This window comes from Pan troglodytes, chromosome 19 (assembly GCF_028858775.2).
Source record: "Pan troglodytes isolate AG18354 chromosome 19, NHGRI_mPanTro3-v2.0_pri, whole genome shotgun sequence".
Lineage (NCBI taxonomy): Eukaryota > Metazoa > Chordata > Mammalia > Primates > Hominidae > Pan > Pan troglodytes.
The window spans coordinates 38,045,258-38,064,092 of NC_072417.2; the positions used below are offsets into that span (position 1 = coordinate 38,045,258).

The 18,835-nt window shown below is 44.9% G+C and overlaps 1 protein-coding gene across 3 annotated transcripts in view; it reads right to left on the reverse strand.

Moving 5' to 3' along the window:
* Nucleotides 1-18,835, reverse strand: part of TAOK1 (TAO kinase 1) — a 165,939-nt gene that overhangs the window by 16,070 nt on the left and 131,034 nt on the right. For all 3 annotated transcript variants that reach the window (XM_024350393.3, XM_063798761.1, XM_054670112.2), the window contains 3 exons: nt 16,325-16,564; nt 8,217-8,429; nt 4,356-4,538 (listed from right to left, as the gene is read on the reverse strand). In XM_024350393.3, coding sequence (XP_024206161.1) covers nt 4,356-4,538; nt 8,217-8,429; nt 16,325-16,564 — 636 coding nt within the window. The remainder of the gene's footprint in view (nt 1-4,355; nt 4,539-8,216; nt 8,430-16,324; nt 16,565-18,835) is intronic.

Sequence of the window (18,835 nt, forward strand, 5' to 3'; positions counted from 1 at the left end):
ATTTTTCATCTAGAATCAACTAACATTCACTCCAGTTCCATTTCTATTTATTTTCAGATGTCTCCTTCTTATCTGTATGTACAACCGGCAAGCATAAAGTGCAGAAATCACAGCTTTTAAGATTTTACAAAGTTTTTGTAGAGAGGTACAGGGTCTTAGTGATTGCTAATTGACCCCAGCCTGCCTTGTAGTCACATACTTCGCTTGAAAGGCAAAATATTAGCCATAAAAACCAAGTAACATCTTGAAGTACTATAGATGTACCGTCCTATTGTTCTTTTACTCTTTTAAATACTAAATAATTGTATGCATTTTTCCATTATGAAATGAATAAAACCATATTTTAAAAAAGAAACAGAGAAAAAAATCAACCTATCACATTAACATAGCCACTACTAACATTACTTCAAGTAGGATTTGTCTTTTAAAATTTTGTTCAACACACCATAAACGTTTTTCCATATTAATACTGTTTTTGCAGACATCATTTAAATGGCTGAATAAGATTTTTTTATTGGCTTGGCCATGTTTACCTTTTTTTTTTTTTTTTTTTTTTGAGATGGAGTCTTGCTCTGTCGCCAGGCTGGAGTGCAGTGGCGTGATCTCAGCTCACTGCAACCTCTGCCTCCCAGGTTGAAGCGATTCCCTTGCCTCAGCCTCCCGAGTAGCTGGAATTACAGGCACGCACCACCATGCCGAGCTAATTTTTGTATTTTTAGTAGAGACGGGGTTTCACCACATTGGCCAGGCTGGTCTTGAACTTCTGATCTTGTGATCTGCCTGCCTCAGCCTCCCAAAGTGCTGGGATTACAGGCGTGAGCCGCCGCACCCAGCCGTATCTCTATTTTAAATAGTTAGGTTGTTTTAAACTATTATAAAGTTGTTATAATTAACATATTTATGCAGTCCTTTTTTTTCCTGTAATTTGGATTTCTTTTCCTTTTTCCCTGTAATTTGGATTTCTTTTCCTCAAAGTTTTAAACATTTAACATTTACAAGGCTAAATATACAACTCCAGGCGCAGTGGCTCATGCCTGTAATCCCAGCACTTTGGGAGGCCGAGGTGGGCAGATTGCTTGAGCCTAGGAGTTTGAGACCAGCCTGGGCAACATGGAGAAACCCCATTTCTATCCTTGCCCCCTCCAAAAAAAAAAAAAAAAAAAATCAGTGGTCATGGTGGTGCATGCCTGTAGTTGTGAGGCTGAGGTGGGAGGACCGCTTGAGCCTTGGGAAATGGAGAACGCAGTGAGCTGAGATTGTACCACTGGACTCCAGCCTGGGCAACAGAGTGAGACTATGTTGACACTTGAAAAAAAACAAACAAGTATATATACACCCAACTCCAAATTGCTTTCCAAGATGTATTAACACTGTATAAAAGTGTCACTGTACCTTCACCAATGAGTACTGATTTTATGCCTGCATTGTAATGGCTTTGTATTAACATGCAGTTTTTGGTTAGGATATTAAGTAAGACTAAGATGCTAATTAGTGCTGTTTAACTGTTAACCACTAGGTGGAGCTAAAATTATAACCATACTTTAATAGTGCCAATATTTCTCTCATAACACCATTCTTGAAATATTATAGGGAGTTTTCCATTTAGTGATAATACTGAATCCTAAGAGAGAACTTTAGATTAAATTTTAAATATAAAAGATGGAATGAGACGGCCGGGCGCTGTGGCTCACGCCTGTAATCCCAGCATTTTGGGAGGCCGAGGCAGGCGGATCACGAGGTCAGGAGATCGAGACCATCCTGGCTAACATGGTGAAACCCTGTCTCTACTGAAAATACAAAAAAATTAGCCAGGCGTGGTGGTGGGCACCTGTAGTCCCAGGTACTCGGGAGGCTGAGGCAGGAGAATGGCGTAAACCCAGGAGGTGGAGCTTGCAGTGAGCAGAGATCACGCCACTGCACTCCAGCCTGGGCCACACAGCCAGACTCCATCTCAAAAAAAAAAAAAAAAGTTTGAATGACACGGATTTAGGAAATTTGCACATGGAAGAAGCTATATTTTTCAAGATTTATGTTTCTATCTTTCTCATCTTATTTATTTATTTATTTATTTTTTGAGATGGAGTCTTGCTCTGTTGCCCAGGCTGGAGTGCAGTGGCGTGATCTTGGATCACTGCAAGCTCCGCCTCCCAGGTTCACGCCATTCTCTTGCCTCAGCCTCCCAAGTAGTTGGGACTATAGGCACCCGCCATCATGCCCGGGTTAATTTTTTGTATTTTTAGTAGAGACGGGGTTTCACCGTGTTAGCCAGGATGGTTTCGATCTCCCCTGACCTTGTGATCCGCCCGCCTTGGCCTCCCAAAGTGCTGGGATTACAGGCGTGAGCCACCATGCCCCGGCCTCTCATCTTATTTTTTGAGACAGAGTCTCGCTCTGTTGCCCAGGCTGGAGTGCAGTGGCGCCATCTCGGCTCACTGCAACCTCTGCCTCCTTGATTCAAGGGATTCTCCTGCCTCAACCTCTGGAGTAGCTGGGATTACAGGCGCCTGCCACCACGCCTGGTTAATTTTTGTATTTTCAGTGGAGATGGTGTTTCACTATGTTGGCCAGGCTGGTCTTGAACTCCTGACCACAGGCGATCCGCCCCCCAACCCTCGGCCTCCCAAAGTGCTGGGATTACAGGCGTGAGCCACTGTGCCTGGCCTTATCTTTCTCATCTTGAATGAGAAATAAAATTGAGATAATATTTAGATGCAAATACCTCTCAAAGAAGCCAGTAATAAAGACAGCTGTGCTAGAGAAATAGTAACATCTTATATCTTATTTAGGTGATTTTTTTAAAGATTTTTTTTTTTTTTTTTTTGAGACAGGGTCTCGCTTTGTAACCCAGGCTGGAGTGCAGTGGCATGATCTCAGCTCACTGCAGCCTCAACCTCCTGGGCTCAAGCGATCCTCTCACCTAAACCTCCCTAGTCGCTGGGACTATAGGTGTCTGCCACCACACTTGGCCAAGTTTTGTATTTTTTGTAGAGGCAGGGTTTTGCCATGTTCCCCAGGCTGGTCTTGAACTCCTGAGCTCAAGCGATCTGCTTGCCTCCGCCTCCCAAGTGCTGGGATTACAGGCATGAGCCACAACACCTGGTTTAAAAGATATTTTTTACTTTAATAAGGCATTCTATTTTTATCACAGGAACTATAGGAAATAGAGGAAAAATCTACAGGCCTATGGTCCAGAAACAATGACAACTTTAGGAAGATCATTAGGTAAGTATTAAATGCGATAACTGACGGACCTAAGACTACATCAGCTGTTGGGAATTTAAGACTCAAGAGTTCTGGAATGTATCTCTGAATCCTGGATACAATTGATAATCGACCACTGTTTTATTTATTTATTTATTTATTTTGAGACAGGATCTTGCCCTGTTGCCCAGGCTAGAGTGCAGTGGTGCAGCCATGGCTTACTGAAGCCTCAACCTTCTAGGCTCAATCCATCTTCCCACCTCTGCCTCCCAAGTAGCTGGGACCACAGGAGTGAGCCACCACACTCAGCTAATTTTTAAATATTTGTAGAGATAGGGTCTCCCTGTGTTGCCCAGGCTGGTCTCGAACTCCTGAGCTCAGACGATCTTCCCGCCTTGGCTTCCCAAAGTGCTGGGAGGCCTAAGCCCAGCCTAATCTACCACTTCTTGCAACAAATGCCTTTCTTCTCTTTACTTCTCAAAATCTTCTGTCCATTGCCCTTTCCCTAATACACACACACACACACCTTAGTATCCTGAAGGATGGAAATTTGGGTATTCTAGTTCTATTTTCCAATATATCTGACAAGAATAATTCAGAAAAAGTAAAGATGTGCATCTAGAAATAACATTTTTTCAGCCTGACTTTTCACCTGTGTGGAACTGATTTTACCTTCTGTCCCTTAGTAATCCTCTACCAATCTGTACAGCTCCAGGCCAAGGATGTATGAGTAAGGTAAATATTCCTGATCCTTTGTCCCTGGCTCTCTCAGGCAATTAATGCAGCTCTCTTTCTTCACTAGTTAAGTCTTTCTCCAACCTCCTTAGGTAGAGCAAGCTAAGAACACAGAAGTGAGGAAAATGGAGCCATATCTGCTACTCTCAAATTCAGCTGACTGTCTTCACGCACCCATATCTTTTCTCTAGCAATTACTACTTAATTATATTCCCTTGATTTCTGGAGCTCATTAATGATAAGGTTCATCAGTGAATCAGTAACTTTAAAGAAAAATCTGCTGCCATAACTAGAATTCAGGAAATGTGGTATTGTGAAAGAAATCTAATGTGACCTCTGCCAACATGAAAATATATTTATAAAACGCTTCTGACAAAAGCTAATTCGAAAACAATGATTTTTCCTTCTATTACTTATACCTTTTGTTCTAAGAGTGCCCTCCGGAGGGAGACCCTCTGTTCAAGCTCGCGAAGCTCTCGATCATGTTGTGCCTCAGCTTGCATCTTGATTTTGCTCTGATATGCATTCAACAGCTCCAGTTCCTGCTGCAGCTGCATCTTCAAAACCTGGCACTCTGCTTCCTGTGCTTCATCCAAACGCAGCTGAGACAGAGAGAGAGAGAGAAAAAAAAAAGATATATCCTAATGTTAGCTATCAATTCATGACCTATGGAAAGGAGGAGGAGTGTTAGAAGACAGACTACTCTTTTTTAGTTTAGATAATTTTTCTCTCTTGTATCTTGGAGTAAACATCTCTGAAAAAGAAACGCAGAATAACCAATAATATCGGTATGAAGATAAAGCTATCATAAGCTATTTGGAAGATGCCTGAATAACCATATTTTTCTTAAGAAAAACCTAGAATCCCCTCTCCCTCTCCCCCTCCCCCTCCCTCTCCCCACGGTCTCCCTCTCCCTCTCTTTCCACGGTCTCCCTCTGATGCCGAGCCGAAGCTGGACTGTACTGCTGCCATCTCGGCTCACTGCAACCTCCTTGCCTGATTCTCCTGCCTCAGCCTGCCGAGTGCCTGCGATTGCAGGCGTGCGCCGCCACGCCTGACTGGTTTTCGTATTTTTTTGGTGGAGACGGGGTTTTGCTGTGTTGGCCGGGCTGGTCTCCAACTCCTAACCGCGAGTGATCCGCCAGCCTCCGCCTCCCGAGGTGCCGGGATTGCAGACGGAGTCTTGTTAACTCAGTGCTCAATGGTGCCCAGGCTGGAGTGCAGTGGCGTGATCTCAGCTCGCTACAACCTCCACCTCCCAGCCGCCTGCCTTGGCCTCCCAAAGTGTCGAGATTGCAGCCTCTGCCCGGCCGCCACCCCGTCTGGGAAGTGAGGAGCGTCTCTGCCTGGCCGCCCATCGTCTGGGATGTGAGGAGCCCCTCTGCCTGGCTGCCCAGTCTGGAAAGTGAGGAACGTCTCTGCCCGGCCGCCATCCCATCTAGGAAGTGAGGAGCGCCTCTTCCCGGCCGCCATCCCATCTAGGAAGTGAGGAGCGTCTCTGCCCGGCCACCCATTGTCTGAGATGTGGGGAGCGCCTCTGCCCTGCCGCCCCGTCTGGGATGTGAGGAGCGCCTCTGCCCGGCCGCGACCCCGTCTGGGAAGTGAGGAGCGTCTCTGCCTGGCAACCGCCCTGTCTGAGAAGTGAGGAGCCCCTCCGCCCGGCAGCCGCCCCGTCTGAGAAGTGAGGAGCCCCTCCGCCCGGCAGCCACCCCGTCTGGGAAGTGAGGAGCGTCTCCGCCCGGCAGCCACTCCGTCCGGGAGGGAGGTGGGGGTCAGCCCCCGCCCGGCCAGCCACCCCGTCCGGGAGGGAGGTGGGGGTGTCAGCCCCCGCCCGGCCACCCGCCCCGTCCGGGAGGGAGGTGGGGGGGTTAGCCCCCCGCCTGGCTACCCGCCCCGTCTGGGAGGGAGGTGGGGGGGGTCAGCCCCCCGCCCGGCCAGCCGCCCCGTCCGGGAGGTGAGGGGCGCCTCTGCCCGGCCGCCCCTACTGGGAAGTGAGGAGCCCCTCTGCCCTGTCTGGGAGGTGTACCCAACAGCTCATTGAGAACGGGCCATGATGACCATGGCGGTTTTGTGGAATAGAAAGGGGGGAAAGGTGGGGAAAAGATTGAGAAATCGGATGGTTGCCGTGTCTGTGCAGAAAGAAGTAGACATGGGAGACTTTTCATTTTGTTCTGTACTAGGAAAAATTCTTCTGCCTTGGGATCCTGTTGATCTGTGACCTTACCCCCAACCCTGTGCTCTCTGAAACATGTGCTGTGTCCACTCAGGGTTAAATGGATTAAGGGCGGTGCAAGATGTGCTTTGTTAAACAGATGCTTGAAGGCAGCATGCTCCTTAAGAGTCATCACCACTCCCTAATCTCGAGTACCCAGGGACACAAACACTGGGAAGGCCGCAGGGTCCTCTGCCTAGGAAAACCAGAGACCTTTGTTCACTTGTTTATCTGCTGACCTTCCCTCCACTATTGTCCTATGACCCTGCCAAATCCCCCTCTGCGAGAAACACCCAAGAATGATCAAAAAAAAAAAAAAAAACAAACAAAAAAGAAAAACCTAGAATCTCATTAGATCTCTGAATCTCTTCCTCTCTAGTGGAAATAACTATAGAACAAAGACCAGCAAACTATAGTCTACAAGCAAAGTATGGGCAGGCGCCTGTTTTGTTGTTATTTTTTACAGCCCATGAGCTAAGAGTGGTGTTTTCATTTTGAAAGGGTTACATATTGCCGGGCGCGGTGGCTCACGCCTGTAATCCCGGCACTTTGGGAGGCTGAGGCGGGCGGATCACAAGGTCAGGAGGTTGAGACCATCCTGGCTAACACGGTGAAACCCCATCTCCACTAAAAATACAAAAAATTAGCTGGGCTTGGTGGCATGCGCCTGTAGTCTCAGCTATTCGGGAGGCTGAGGCAGGAGAATGGCGTGAACCCGGGAGGTGGAGCTTGCAGTGAGCCAAGATCGTGCCACTGCACTCCAGCCTGGGTGACAGAGCGAGACTCCGTCTCAAAAAAAAAAAAAAAGAAAAAGAAAGGGTTACGTCTTAAGCAGTTATATAAGTACCCACATAATAGCCTTAGTTTTGCCTCCTGCCTAAAAAGTCTTATCTGGCCCTGTTTTTTTTTTTCTGAGACGGAGTCTCGTTTTGTTGCCCAGGCTGGAGTGCAATGGCGCAATCTCGGCTCACTGCAACCTCTGCCCCCCGGGTTCAGGTGATTCTCCCGCCTCCGCCTCCAGAGTAGCTGGGATTATGGGCGCCCACCACCACGCCTGGCTAATTTTTGTATTTTTAGTAGAGACGAGGTTTCGCCATGTTGGGCAGGCTGCTCTCGAATTCTTGACCTCAGGTGATCCACCCGCCTAGGCTTTCCAAAGTGCTTGGATTACAGGCGTGAGCCACTGCACGCAGCCTTATCTGGCCCTTTAAAAAAAAGTTTACAAAGCTCTTATATAGAAAATATTTTGCGCCTGTAATCTCAGCTACTTGGGAGGCCAAGGACGGAGAATCCCTTGAACCCGGGAGGTGGAGGTTGCAGTGAGCTGAGATCGCACTACTGCAATCCAGCCTGGGCCACAGGGCAAAATTCCATCTAAAAAAAAAAAATAAATAAATAAATAAAAAATTTGTAGCCGGGTGTGGTGGCTCATGCCTGTAATCCCAGCACTTTGGGAGGCCGAGGCAGGCGGATCACGAGGTCAGGAGATCGAGACCATCCTGGCTAACACGGTGAAACCCCGTCTCTACTAAAAATACAAAAAAAAAAAATTAGCCAGGCATAGTGGCAGGCGCCTGTAGTCCCAGCTACTTGGGAGGCTGAGGCAGGAGAATGGCGTGAACCCGGGAGGCGGAGCTTGCAGTGAGCCGAGATCGCGCCACTGGACTCCAGCCTGGGTGACAGAGTGAGACTCCGTCTCAAAAAAAAAAAAAAAAAAAAAAAAAATTTGTATTTGTACTCAAACACAACCATTTTTATTCCCATTACAATCATACCTTTTGCTCACTGCTTCCCAAAGCTGCTATTCTAATCTCAATAAGGTGTTAGGATCTGTGCTGGCAGGGAGCCTATTTAGAACCTCATGTCTAAATGTATCAATGAGAATTCTACATGCATCATGACATTTTCAAGCAATGTTGAGAACAGGAAGAAAATGAACCACCACCACATTTCCCAAGCTTCAGGAGAGCTATCATTTCCAACTAGTACTTTAATTGCTGTGATTTCATTCAGGTGGTGGAAGAAAAGGGGCACTAAATTTGTTTTGCCCAAAAAAAAGCAAACTCACGGCTTGTGTGGAGAGCATTTCATTAATGCTGTGATCATACTGCTCAGCCAAGATAGCTAATTTCCGGGTCTGTTCCTCCTTGAGCCGTTTCAGAACAGCTTTGTGCTCACTCTTTGGTGTAGTCTCCAGCAGGTGATTTCTTAATGCTTTGTACTGTCTGGTTTGGATTTTGCAGGTATCCTGAAACTGCTTTTTTATTTGGAGTTCTTTAGACTGGGAAGAAAAAAAAAATACATTTATGTAAGTTGTAACGAAAGGCATTTGGTATGCGGTAAGCTTACATACATGAAAATAAAGGCTACTAGGAAAAAAATGAGAGGAAAGCCAAGCAGGTCAGATCATCAGGTTGCAGGTACTTTTTGCACTTGGCTATTTGGCCAAACCGCTGATTGAATTTTATGCAGTTTTACAACAAAAAACCTCATTTAAAACATTAGGGCATAAACAGCCCCATTTATGATAGGACTTGTAACAATATCTGTTGTTTCACTAATAAAGTTAGTGACCTGAGTAGATATTAAAATTAGCTTTGATTACTATGCATATTCATGATAGAGAATTACATTTTTTCTTTTTCTTTTTCTTTTTTTTTTTTGAGATGGAGTCTCACTCTGTTACCCAGGCTGGAGTGCAGTGGTGCAACCATTGCTTACTGTAGCCTCAACCTCCTATGCTCAAGCAATCCTCCCACCTCAGCCTCCTGAGTAGCTGGGACCGCAAGTGTGCGCCACTATGTTCAGCTAATTTTTTTTTTTTTTTGAATCTCGCTCTGTCACCCAGGCTGGAGTCCAATGGCGCAATCTTGGCTCACTGCAACCGCCGCCTCCCTGAGTTCAACCGATTCTCCTGTCTCAGCCTCCCGAATAGCTGGGATTACAGGCATGTGCCACCATGCCCAGCAAATTTTTGTATTTTTAGTAGAGACGGGGTTTCACCATGTTGGCCAGGATGGTCTCGCACTCTTCACTTCAAGTGATCTGCCTGCCTTGGCTTCCTAAGTGCTGGGATTACAGGCGTGAACCACTGCACCTGGCCAATTTTTGTATTTTTTGTAGAGACAGGGTTTCACTGTGTTACCTAGGCTGGTGTCAAATTCCTGGGCTCAAGCAATCCACCTGCCTTGGCCTCCTGAAGTGCTGGGATTACTGGTGTCAGCCACCATACCCAGCTCCTGGATATTTTTGTTGTTGTTGTTAGTGATGGAGTTTCCCTATGTTGCCCAGGCTGGTTCCAAACTCCTGGCCTCAAGCGATCCTCCCACCTCAGCCCCTAAAAGTACAGTAATTATAGGCATGAGCCACTGTACCTGGCTTAGAAAATTAAATTTTTTCTCATGAATTAAGCATAATAGAGTTATTGTGGCTCATGCCTGTAATCCCAGTACTTTGGGAGGCCAAGGCAGGATTGTTTATAGGCCAGGAGTTTCAGACTAGCCTGAGCCAACATAGTGAGACCCCATTTCTACAAAGCAATTTTTAAAATTAGCCAGGCATAATGATGTTCACCTGTAGTCCTAGCTGCTAGGGAGGCTGAGGCAGAAGGATCACTTGAGCCCAGGAGTTCAAGGCTGCGGTGAACCATGATTGCATCATTGGACTCTAGGCTGAACAATAGAGTGAGACACTGGTCTCTTAAAAAAAAAAAAAAAAAGATATAAAAGCACTTTATTGGTGAGACAATATCTTATCAGATCTAGAGATAGAAAATAAAGCACATTTATTCTGTTCGTTTTAGAAACACTTTGCTGCAATTTCTTTCTTTTTTTTTTTGAGACAGAGTCTCATTCTGTTGCTCAGGCCGGAGTGCAGTGGTGTGATCTCAGCTCACTGCAGCCTCCATCTCCTGGGTTCAATCGATTTTCCTGCCTCAGCCTCCTGAGTAGTGGGGATTACAGGCTTGCACCACCACGCCCAGCCAATTTTTGTATTTTTAGTAGAGACAGGGTTTCACCATGTCAGCCAGGCTTGTCTTGAACTCCTGACCTCAGGCAAACCGCCCACCTTGGCCTCCCAAAGTGCTGGGATTACAGGCATAAGCCACTGTGCCTTGCCCCCAATTTCTTTTCATGACACTCTCAACTCTAACTATACAGTTTATGTACCAAATGTGAGGCTGACTTGGAAATCTCTATTAGGAATTATTAATATTGTTATTACAATGGTCTTTTCCTTAAGAGAATAAACTAGGTAGAGATATACTTCGCAATGGTTTACTCTTTAACACAAGCAAAAACTTAAAAGTCAGTCAAGTTAACAAATCTTGGCCAGGCGTGGTGGCTCACGCCTGCAATCCCAGCACTTTGGGAGGCTGAGGTGGCCAGATCATTTGAGGTCAGGAGTTTGAGACCAGCCTGGCCAACACGGTGAAACTCTGTCTCTACTAAAAATACAAAAATTAGCCCGGTGTGGTGGCATGTGCCTGTAATCCCAGCTACTCAAGAGGCTGAGGCACAAGAATTGCTGGAACCCGGGAGGTGGAGGCTGCAGTGAGCTAAGATTGCACCACTGCACTCCAGCCTGGGCAACAGAGTGAGACTCTGTCTCAAAAACACACACACACACACAAAACAAACAAACAAACAAAATAACAAAACTAATCTTTCAAAGGTTAAACAAAACTTCTGTGGTAACGGAGGAGACAATCCTCTTCGTGGGGTAACAGACATGAACTACAGTATATAAACATTTCTGAGATGAAAATATTTAAGTTTAGAGACAGAAGATCTTTGGCTTTAGTGTTTGCTTAATCAGTAGGTTGGGTATTCTATGAACTCAGGTTTTAAAAAGCTTCAATAAGATGAGATCTGTTTCTGTAAGGTGTACCAGTTGATCCTACAAGTGAGAACACATTCATTTACTGCACTGAGGCAGAACCTATTGTTGAAATTATTTTATCTTAATATAAATACTGCCAGGTATTGGTTGGTTGATTCATCATGCAACAAATGGATATGTAACCAAATTTACACACTTGTCTAAGAGAAAGTACTCCCCTCAATACTACAACATTAAATATGCCTTTCTGTATTTTTCACCATCTGAGGCACTAGACCCTAGTAATATGTCTTTATTTTGTGAGGGGTCAAGAAATGTCTAGCTAGTAAGAGAAACTCTTAGTTTAGCTATGGTTAGTAGCACTGTTTTTATTTTTGAGACAGTCTCACTCTGTTGTCCAGGCTCTGGAGTACAGTGCCATGATCATGGCTCACTGCATCCCTGACCTCCCAGGCTCAAGTAATCCTCCTACCTCAGCCTCCCAAGTAGCTGGGATTACAGGTGTGAGCTACCACCACACCTGGCTTTTGAATCTTTTTCTTTTCTTTTTTTGAGACAGGGTCTCACTGTCACCCAGGCTGGAGTGCAGTGGCATGATCATGGCTCAACCACAGCCTCAACCTCCTAGGGTTCAAGTGATCCTCTTGCCTCTCAGCCACCTGAGTAGCTGGGACCACCACAGGCATGTCATCATGCCCAGCCTCTTTTTTTTTTCCCTGAGAAAGAGTCTTGCTCTGTCACCAGGCTGGAGTGCAGTGGCGCTACCTCAGCTCACTGCAACCTCCGACTCCCTGGTTCAAGTGATTCTCTTGCCTCAGCCTCCTGCGTAGCTGGGACTACAGGTGCATGCCACCACACCCAGCTAATTGTTTAATTTTTAGTAGAGATGGGGTTTCACCCTGTTAGCCAGATGGTCTCAATCTCCTGACCTCGTGATCTGCCCACGTCAACCTCCCAAAGTGCTGGGATTGCAGGCGTGAGCCACTGTGCCTGTCTTTTTTTTTTTTTTTTTTTTTTTAAAGAGATGAGATCTCCCTATGCTGCCCAGGCTGGTAATTTTTTCTAGAGACAGGGTCTCACTATGTTGCTCAGGCTGAGTAGCACCATTTTAAAATACCATTCTTAGGCCGGGTGTGGTGGCTCATGCCTGTAATCCCAAGACTCTGAGAGGCTGAGGTGGGTGGATCACTTGAGGTTAGGCATTCAAGACCAGCCTGGTCAATATGGTGAAATCCCTTCTCTACTAAATATACAAAAATCAGCCGGGTGGTGGTGCATGCCTGTAATCACAGCTACTCAGGAGGCTGAGGCAGGAGAATCACTTGAAGCTGGTAGGCAGTGGTTGCAGTGAGCCGAGATTGCGCCACTGCCCTCCAGCCTGGGTGACACAGCGAAAACAAACAAAAACAAACAAAAAAACCATTCATGGTTAACAAAGTTGTTCCAAGTGCTTCTAGACAGAAATGAAACAATGAAATTTAGATAGTATCTTCTGCCTCAGTAAAATAGCATCCATTCTTTTAAAAGGCTTTATTTTTATTTATTTATTTGTTGAGATGGAGTTTTGCCCTTGTTGCCCAGGCTGGAGTGGAATGGCGCGATCTTGGCTCACCGGAACCTCCACCTTCCTCTGCCTTCCGGGTTCAAGTGATTCTCCTGCCTCAGCCTCCCAAGTAGCTAGGAGAGCAAGCATGTGCCACCACACCCGGCTAATTTTGTATTTTTAGTAGAGATGGGGTTTTTCCATGTTGGTCAGGTTGGTCTCGAACTCCCGACCTCAGCCTCCCAAAGTACTGGGATTACAGGTATGAGCCACCACGCCCGGACATTATTTTTAATTTTTGAGACGGAGTCTCGCTCTGTCGCCAGGCTAGAGTGCAGTGGCACGACCTTGGCTCACTGCAACCTCCGCCTCCTGGATTCAAGTGAATCTCCTGCCTCAACCTCCCAAGTAGCTGGGACTACAGGCACGTGCCACCATGCCTGGGTAATTTTTGTATTTTTAGTAGAGACGAGGTTTCACCATGTTGGCCAGGATGGTCTCTTGACCTCATGATCCCCTGCCTCGGCCTTCCAAAGTGCTGGGATTACAGGTGTGAGTGACTACTCCAGCCAAAAGTTTTTATTTTTAAAGCATTGTGCTGGGCTGGGTGCGGTGGCTCACGCCTGTAATCCTAGCAGTTTGGGAAGCTGAGGTGGGTGGATCACCTGAGGTCAGGAGTTCAAGACCAGCAGGGCCAACATGGTGAAACCCGTCTCTACTAAAAACACGAGGGCGTGATGGTGGGCGCCTGTAATCCCAGGTACTTGGGAGGCTGAGGCATGAGAATCGCTTGATCCTGGGAGGCAGAGGTTGCAGTGAGCCAAGATCATGCCACTGCACTCCAGCCTAGGCGACAAGAGCGAAACTCTGTCTCAGAAAGAAAACAAGGTCGGGCATGGTGGCTCATGCCTGTAATCCCAGCACTTTGGGAGGCCGAGGCGGGCGGATCACGAGGTCAGGAGTTTGAGACCAGCCTGACCAACATGGTGAAACCCCGTCTCTACTAAAAATACAAAAATTAGCCGGGCGTGGTGGTGTGCACCTTAATCCCAGCTACTTGGGAGGCTGAGGCGGGAGCATTGCTTGAACCAGGGAGGCGGAGGTTGTGGTGAGCTGAGATCGTGCCATTGCACTCCAGCCTGGGCAATAAGAGCGAAACTCCATCTCAAACAAAACAAAACAAAACAAAACAAAACAAAACAAAACAAAAAAACAAACATTGTGCCAGGAATACTGTAATCATTCCACATTCCTGCCTAATGAGAAAAAAATAACTCTTTGAAAAATTTTTCTTTAACAAGAGTAAAATTAATGCTTATACTAAGAATAAACTATATCCCTCAATGTGTGACTCAAGTGAAAGCGAGATGAAGGCAAGTTACAGTTATTTCTACTCATTTAGTGCTGACAAAGCATCATCTGGATGGCAGCTGAAGAAACAGCGGAGTAGGCAGCAGATTTTCACCCAACCCTTTCCATAGAAACAGCACCCCACCCCTACAAATCCTAATCAACATAAATAAAATGTTCCAACTGCAGTCTCCTCTCCTCCATCAAACACAGTTGATGCTATATTCTAAATTCTGCCTCCGCTACTAAAGGAGAAAATTGAAAGAGGCAACGATTACTTAAGTAAATAGAAATGTGATGACTTGGTGTTAAAATGTTCAAGTTGACTAAGTAAATAGATACACCTAAATATGAGGAAAATGGTGATTTTTCTTTCCTAACAGGAAACCTTAAGCTCACTTGTAATCAGAAAGGCATTTTATTTAAAGCCTGACTATGATAACGAAGCTTTATTTTCTCCTCAATTTTAACGTACTATCTGAGAGAATCGGACTACTGTTTATAAAACGGAAAGGTTCTAATGACAGAAAGAAATGGTTAAATGTCAAACACCTATCCATCACCCAAGCCCCAGAGAAATGCAGTCATATCAGATTTACGGTACAACTTTCAGTTTGGTTTATTCCTCGGTGCTGTTGGCTTTAAAATCATAATTGACTTTGCTGACATGTTGGTTTAAAAATCTGTTCATGGGAGATTGTCTATTCTGTAGCTAAATGATTATGTATCTCCCCACTGCAAAAACAAATCTAAAAAATCATTATAATTCTAATTTTTCTAAGCATTAACTAAGGAAGATTATGTTAGTAGTCAACATAACTACTCTGTAAATAATAATTACCTATTTTGAAGATATAGCAAGGTGAAATTTTACTCACATTCACATGAAAACAATAAAGCATCTTAACATTGTTTCTATATTTTGTTCAGAACAGCTTGTTTGAATGGAGTTGGGTGGGCATTGGGAATACCATTGAGTGTGTTATAGCTTCTAGATTTTGACACACATTACCTCTGTGAATGAATTTCATTGTACTCCAGCATAGTTATTCAGAGTAAAACCAAGAACCATTTTATAGTTTAAATATCAAATAGCTTATAAAAAGGGCTGGGTAGGAGTACAGGAGAAGCTTTAAATAGGAAATACTGTGGAAACTGGACCTTACTGAATATAAATAAAAGTTTTAAACGTACAGATATGTACAGAGCAATTGAGGTGCTTATCATCGATGACAGATAGTGGGTGGTTTTGTATATTAAGATTCATGTGGCCAGGTGCGGTGGTTCATGCCTGTAATCCCAGCACTTTGGGAGGCCGAGGCGGGTGGATCACAAGGTCAGGAGATTGAGACCATCCTGGCTAACACGGTGAACCCCGTCTCTACTAAAAATACAAAAAATTAGCCGGGCGTGGTGGCAGGCGCCTGTAGTCCCAGCTACTAGGGAGGCTGAGGCAGGAGAATGGCATGAACCCAGGAGGCAGAGCTTGCAATGAGCCAAGATCATGCCGCTGCACTCCAGCCTGGGCGACAGAGCGAGACTGTCTCAAAAACAAACAAACAAACAAACAAAAACTTCAGAATTGTTAACTGCAGTTGACTTTGATGGAGGGAGATGGACCAGGTGGCTGGAGGAACAAGCATAGAGAAGAAAACTTTTTTCTTGTTTTTTTTTTTTCTAACTAGTAGCTGTGCAGCTTTAAACTTTTTACTTTATAATGCACTTTCATATTTTTAAATCTTGTACAAGTCATATTTACAGCAAATTAGGGTTCTAAAATTTTACTTGGAACAACAGAGAGAAGCCAAATAGTAAGCTTGTTGACATGTAGAATATAATATCGGCCTTGGACATTTGAGTACATTTTTTTTTTTTTTTTTTTTTTTGAGACAGGGTCTTGCTCTGTCACCCGGGCTGGAGTGCTGTGGTGTGTTCTTGACTCACTGCAACCTCTGCCTCCTGGGTTCAAGGGATTCTCCTGCTTCAGCCCCCCGAGTAGCTGGGACTATAGGCATGTGCCGCCACACCCAACTAATTTTTGTATTTTTAGTAGAGACAGGGTTTCACCATGTTGTCCAAGCTGGTCTTGAACTCCTGACCTCAGGTGATCCACCCGCCTTGGCCTCCTAAACTGCTGGGATTACAGGCGTGAGCCACTGCACCCTGCCCTTGGATAAGTTTAAAACAAGAATCTTGATTCTTATCTACTGGCACTTCCCATGGTTAAAAGTTTTGGCCACTTTTTTGTACTCTGATGAGAAATACATAAGCAAAAGACTGTAGCAACAGGCATTTAATATTAAAGTCAACCAAAGATGCTAAAAATGAAAAGAAGCTTAGTCAATTTCTTTATGACTAGACATCATCTTAAGACTTTTCCTGCTTACATGGATACCTTTTCATTCTCTTCCCTGTTATCAAAAAGCTTAGGCTAACCATACCTTCAAACTCTTAGGCTGTTGTCGAACTTCCATGACATGCTTTCGTCTTAGTTCTCGTTCTCTTCGCTTATTATATTCCAGCTGGTTAGTGAGCTCAGTTTGATGCTGTAATCTGATCAACTCACAGCGCATCTTCTGAATTGTGTTGAGGTGGCGGAACTCCAGTTCTTGCATAGATTCATGCTGTCGGAGTAGCATGGCATGCTCTAAGTCCTTCTGAGTCTGTCTTTTGTTTAACTCCTAATCCATAACACAAAAGACAAAGGTATAATTTACTGCTGTATAATGCCAGAAAAAAGTCCTAATTAACAGAATAACCAGTAAACAGATGTAATTAACCCTGTTATTTTATTATAGTTGCATAGTAAATATGAGGGTTGTGGCTTTTACCTCTTTAAATGGGCAATTAGTAGCACAAATTTCCTTATATTCATTTACTATTTATTCATATTATTTTATTACCATTAGCTTAAGACTAAATCTATATCAAGAGGTTTAACATTCTTCTTTTGTATACTTCCTAATTTTATATTTGAAGAGGGCTCCTAAGTTATCCTTTCAATTTCTTCAGAGTATTCTATTCAATTATTTTACACGCAGTCTACTCTGGTTAGTGTAGTGATTAAGAACACGGACACAGCTGGGCGCGGTGGCTCATGCCTGTAATCCCAGCACTTTGGGAGGCTGAGGCGGGTGGATCACGAGGTCAAGAGATCGAGACCATCCTGGCTAACAGGGTGAAATCCCGTCTCTACTAAAAACACAAAAAATTAGCCAGGCGTTGTGGCGGGCGCCCGTAGTCCCAGCTACGCGGGAAGCTGAGGCAGGAGAATGGCATGAACTCGGGAGGCGGAGCTTGCAGGGAGCTGAGATCAAGCCGCTGCACTCCAGCCTGGGCGACAGAGCGAGACTCCCTCTCAAAAGAAAAAAAACATGGACACTAGAGAGCTATACTGCCTGTATTCTAAATTCTGGCTCTGCTACTTGTGAGCAGTGAGACCTTCACTTAGTTAAACTAATTGTGCTTTAGTTTCATCATTTCTCAAATGCATATAATAATACAGCTATTTCACAGATTTAATGTGAAGATGAAATCAGTTAATAAACAAAAAGTTCTCAGAATAATACCTAGCACATGGTACTCAACAAATGTCATTCCTTTATTTTAGACCTCACAGGGCTCTAAACATTTTTTTAAAGAGATTCTAAAATTTTGTTTCATATTGGAAACGAGTAAACACATACATATATAATGTAAAAGTCAAACTTGCTCCTTTTGCCTTTGCAGACTCTCTCCCCATAGGCCAACAGTTTGGTGCATGTGCTTCTCAACCTTCCCCAAGTTTATTCAGATTAGTCTATTTTACAAAAACATACAGTTTTAAAATCTGAACAACAATATATGTTTTAGGCACATAACTGGCTTTCTTCATTTAATAATATAATATACACGTATCCGGATCAGATCAGTACATAAAAGATTTTTTTTTTTTTTGAGACTGAGTGTCACTCTGTCGACCAGGCTTAGAGTGCAATGGTACCAACTTGGCTCACTGCAACCTCTGCCTTCTGAGTTCAAGTGATTCTTCCTGCCTCAGCCTCCCGAGTAGCTGGGACTACAGGCATGTGCCACCACGCCTGGCTAATTTTTGTATCTTTAGTATAGATGGGTTTTCACCATGTTGGCCAGGATGGTCTCGATCTCCTGACCTCGTGATCTGCCCACCTCAGCCTCCCAAAGTGCTGGGATTACAGGCGTGAGCCACTACTACCCGGCCTGCTCAGCCAATTAAAAAAAAATTTTTGGCTGGGCACGGTGGCTCACGCCTGTAATCCCAGCACTCTGGGAGGCCGAGACAGGCGGATCATCTGAGGTCAGGAGTTCAAGACCAACCTGGTCAACATGGTGAAACCCAGTCTCTATTAAAAATACAAAGATTAACCAGGCCATGGTGGTGCATGTCTGTAGTCCCAGGTACTTGGGAGTCTGAGGCAGGGGAATGGCTTGAACCCAGGAGGCAAAGGTTGCAGTGAGCCGAGATCACACCACTGCATTCCAGCCTGGGCAACAGAGTCTCAAAAAAAAAAAATTTGTAGAGACAGGGTCTTGCGATGTTGCCCAGGACAGTCTCAAACTCCTGGCCTCAAGTGATCCTCCCACCTCAACCTCCCAAAGTGTTGGAATTATAGGTGTGAGCCACTGCACCCAGCCAGTACATAGAAATTTTTAAAGTTTCATTGTAACCTACTGCTTTGTGACGCCTTAATTCTTTCAATCATTCCTCTGTGGTTGGACATTTAAGCTGTTTCCATGTTTCACTTTTTTTTTTTTTTTCTTCAGACAGAGTCTCACTCTGTCGCCCAGGCTGGAGTGCAGTGGTGTGATTTCAACTCACTGCAACCTCCGCCTCCCAGGTTTAAGCAATTCTTGTGCCTCAGCCTCTTGAGTAGCTGGGATCACAGGCATGCACCACCATACCCAGCTCATTTTAAAAATATTTTTAGTGGAGA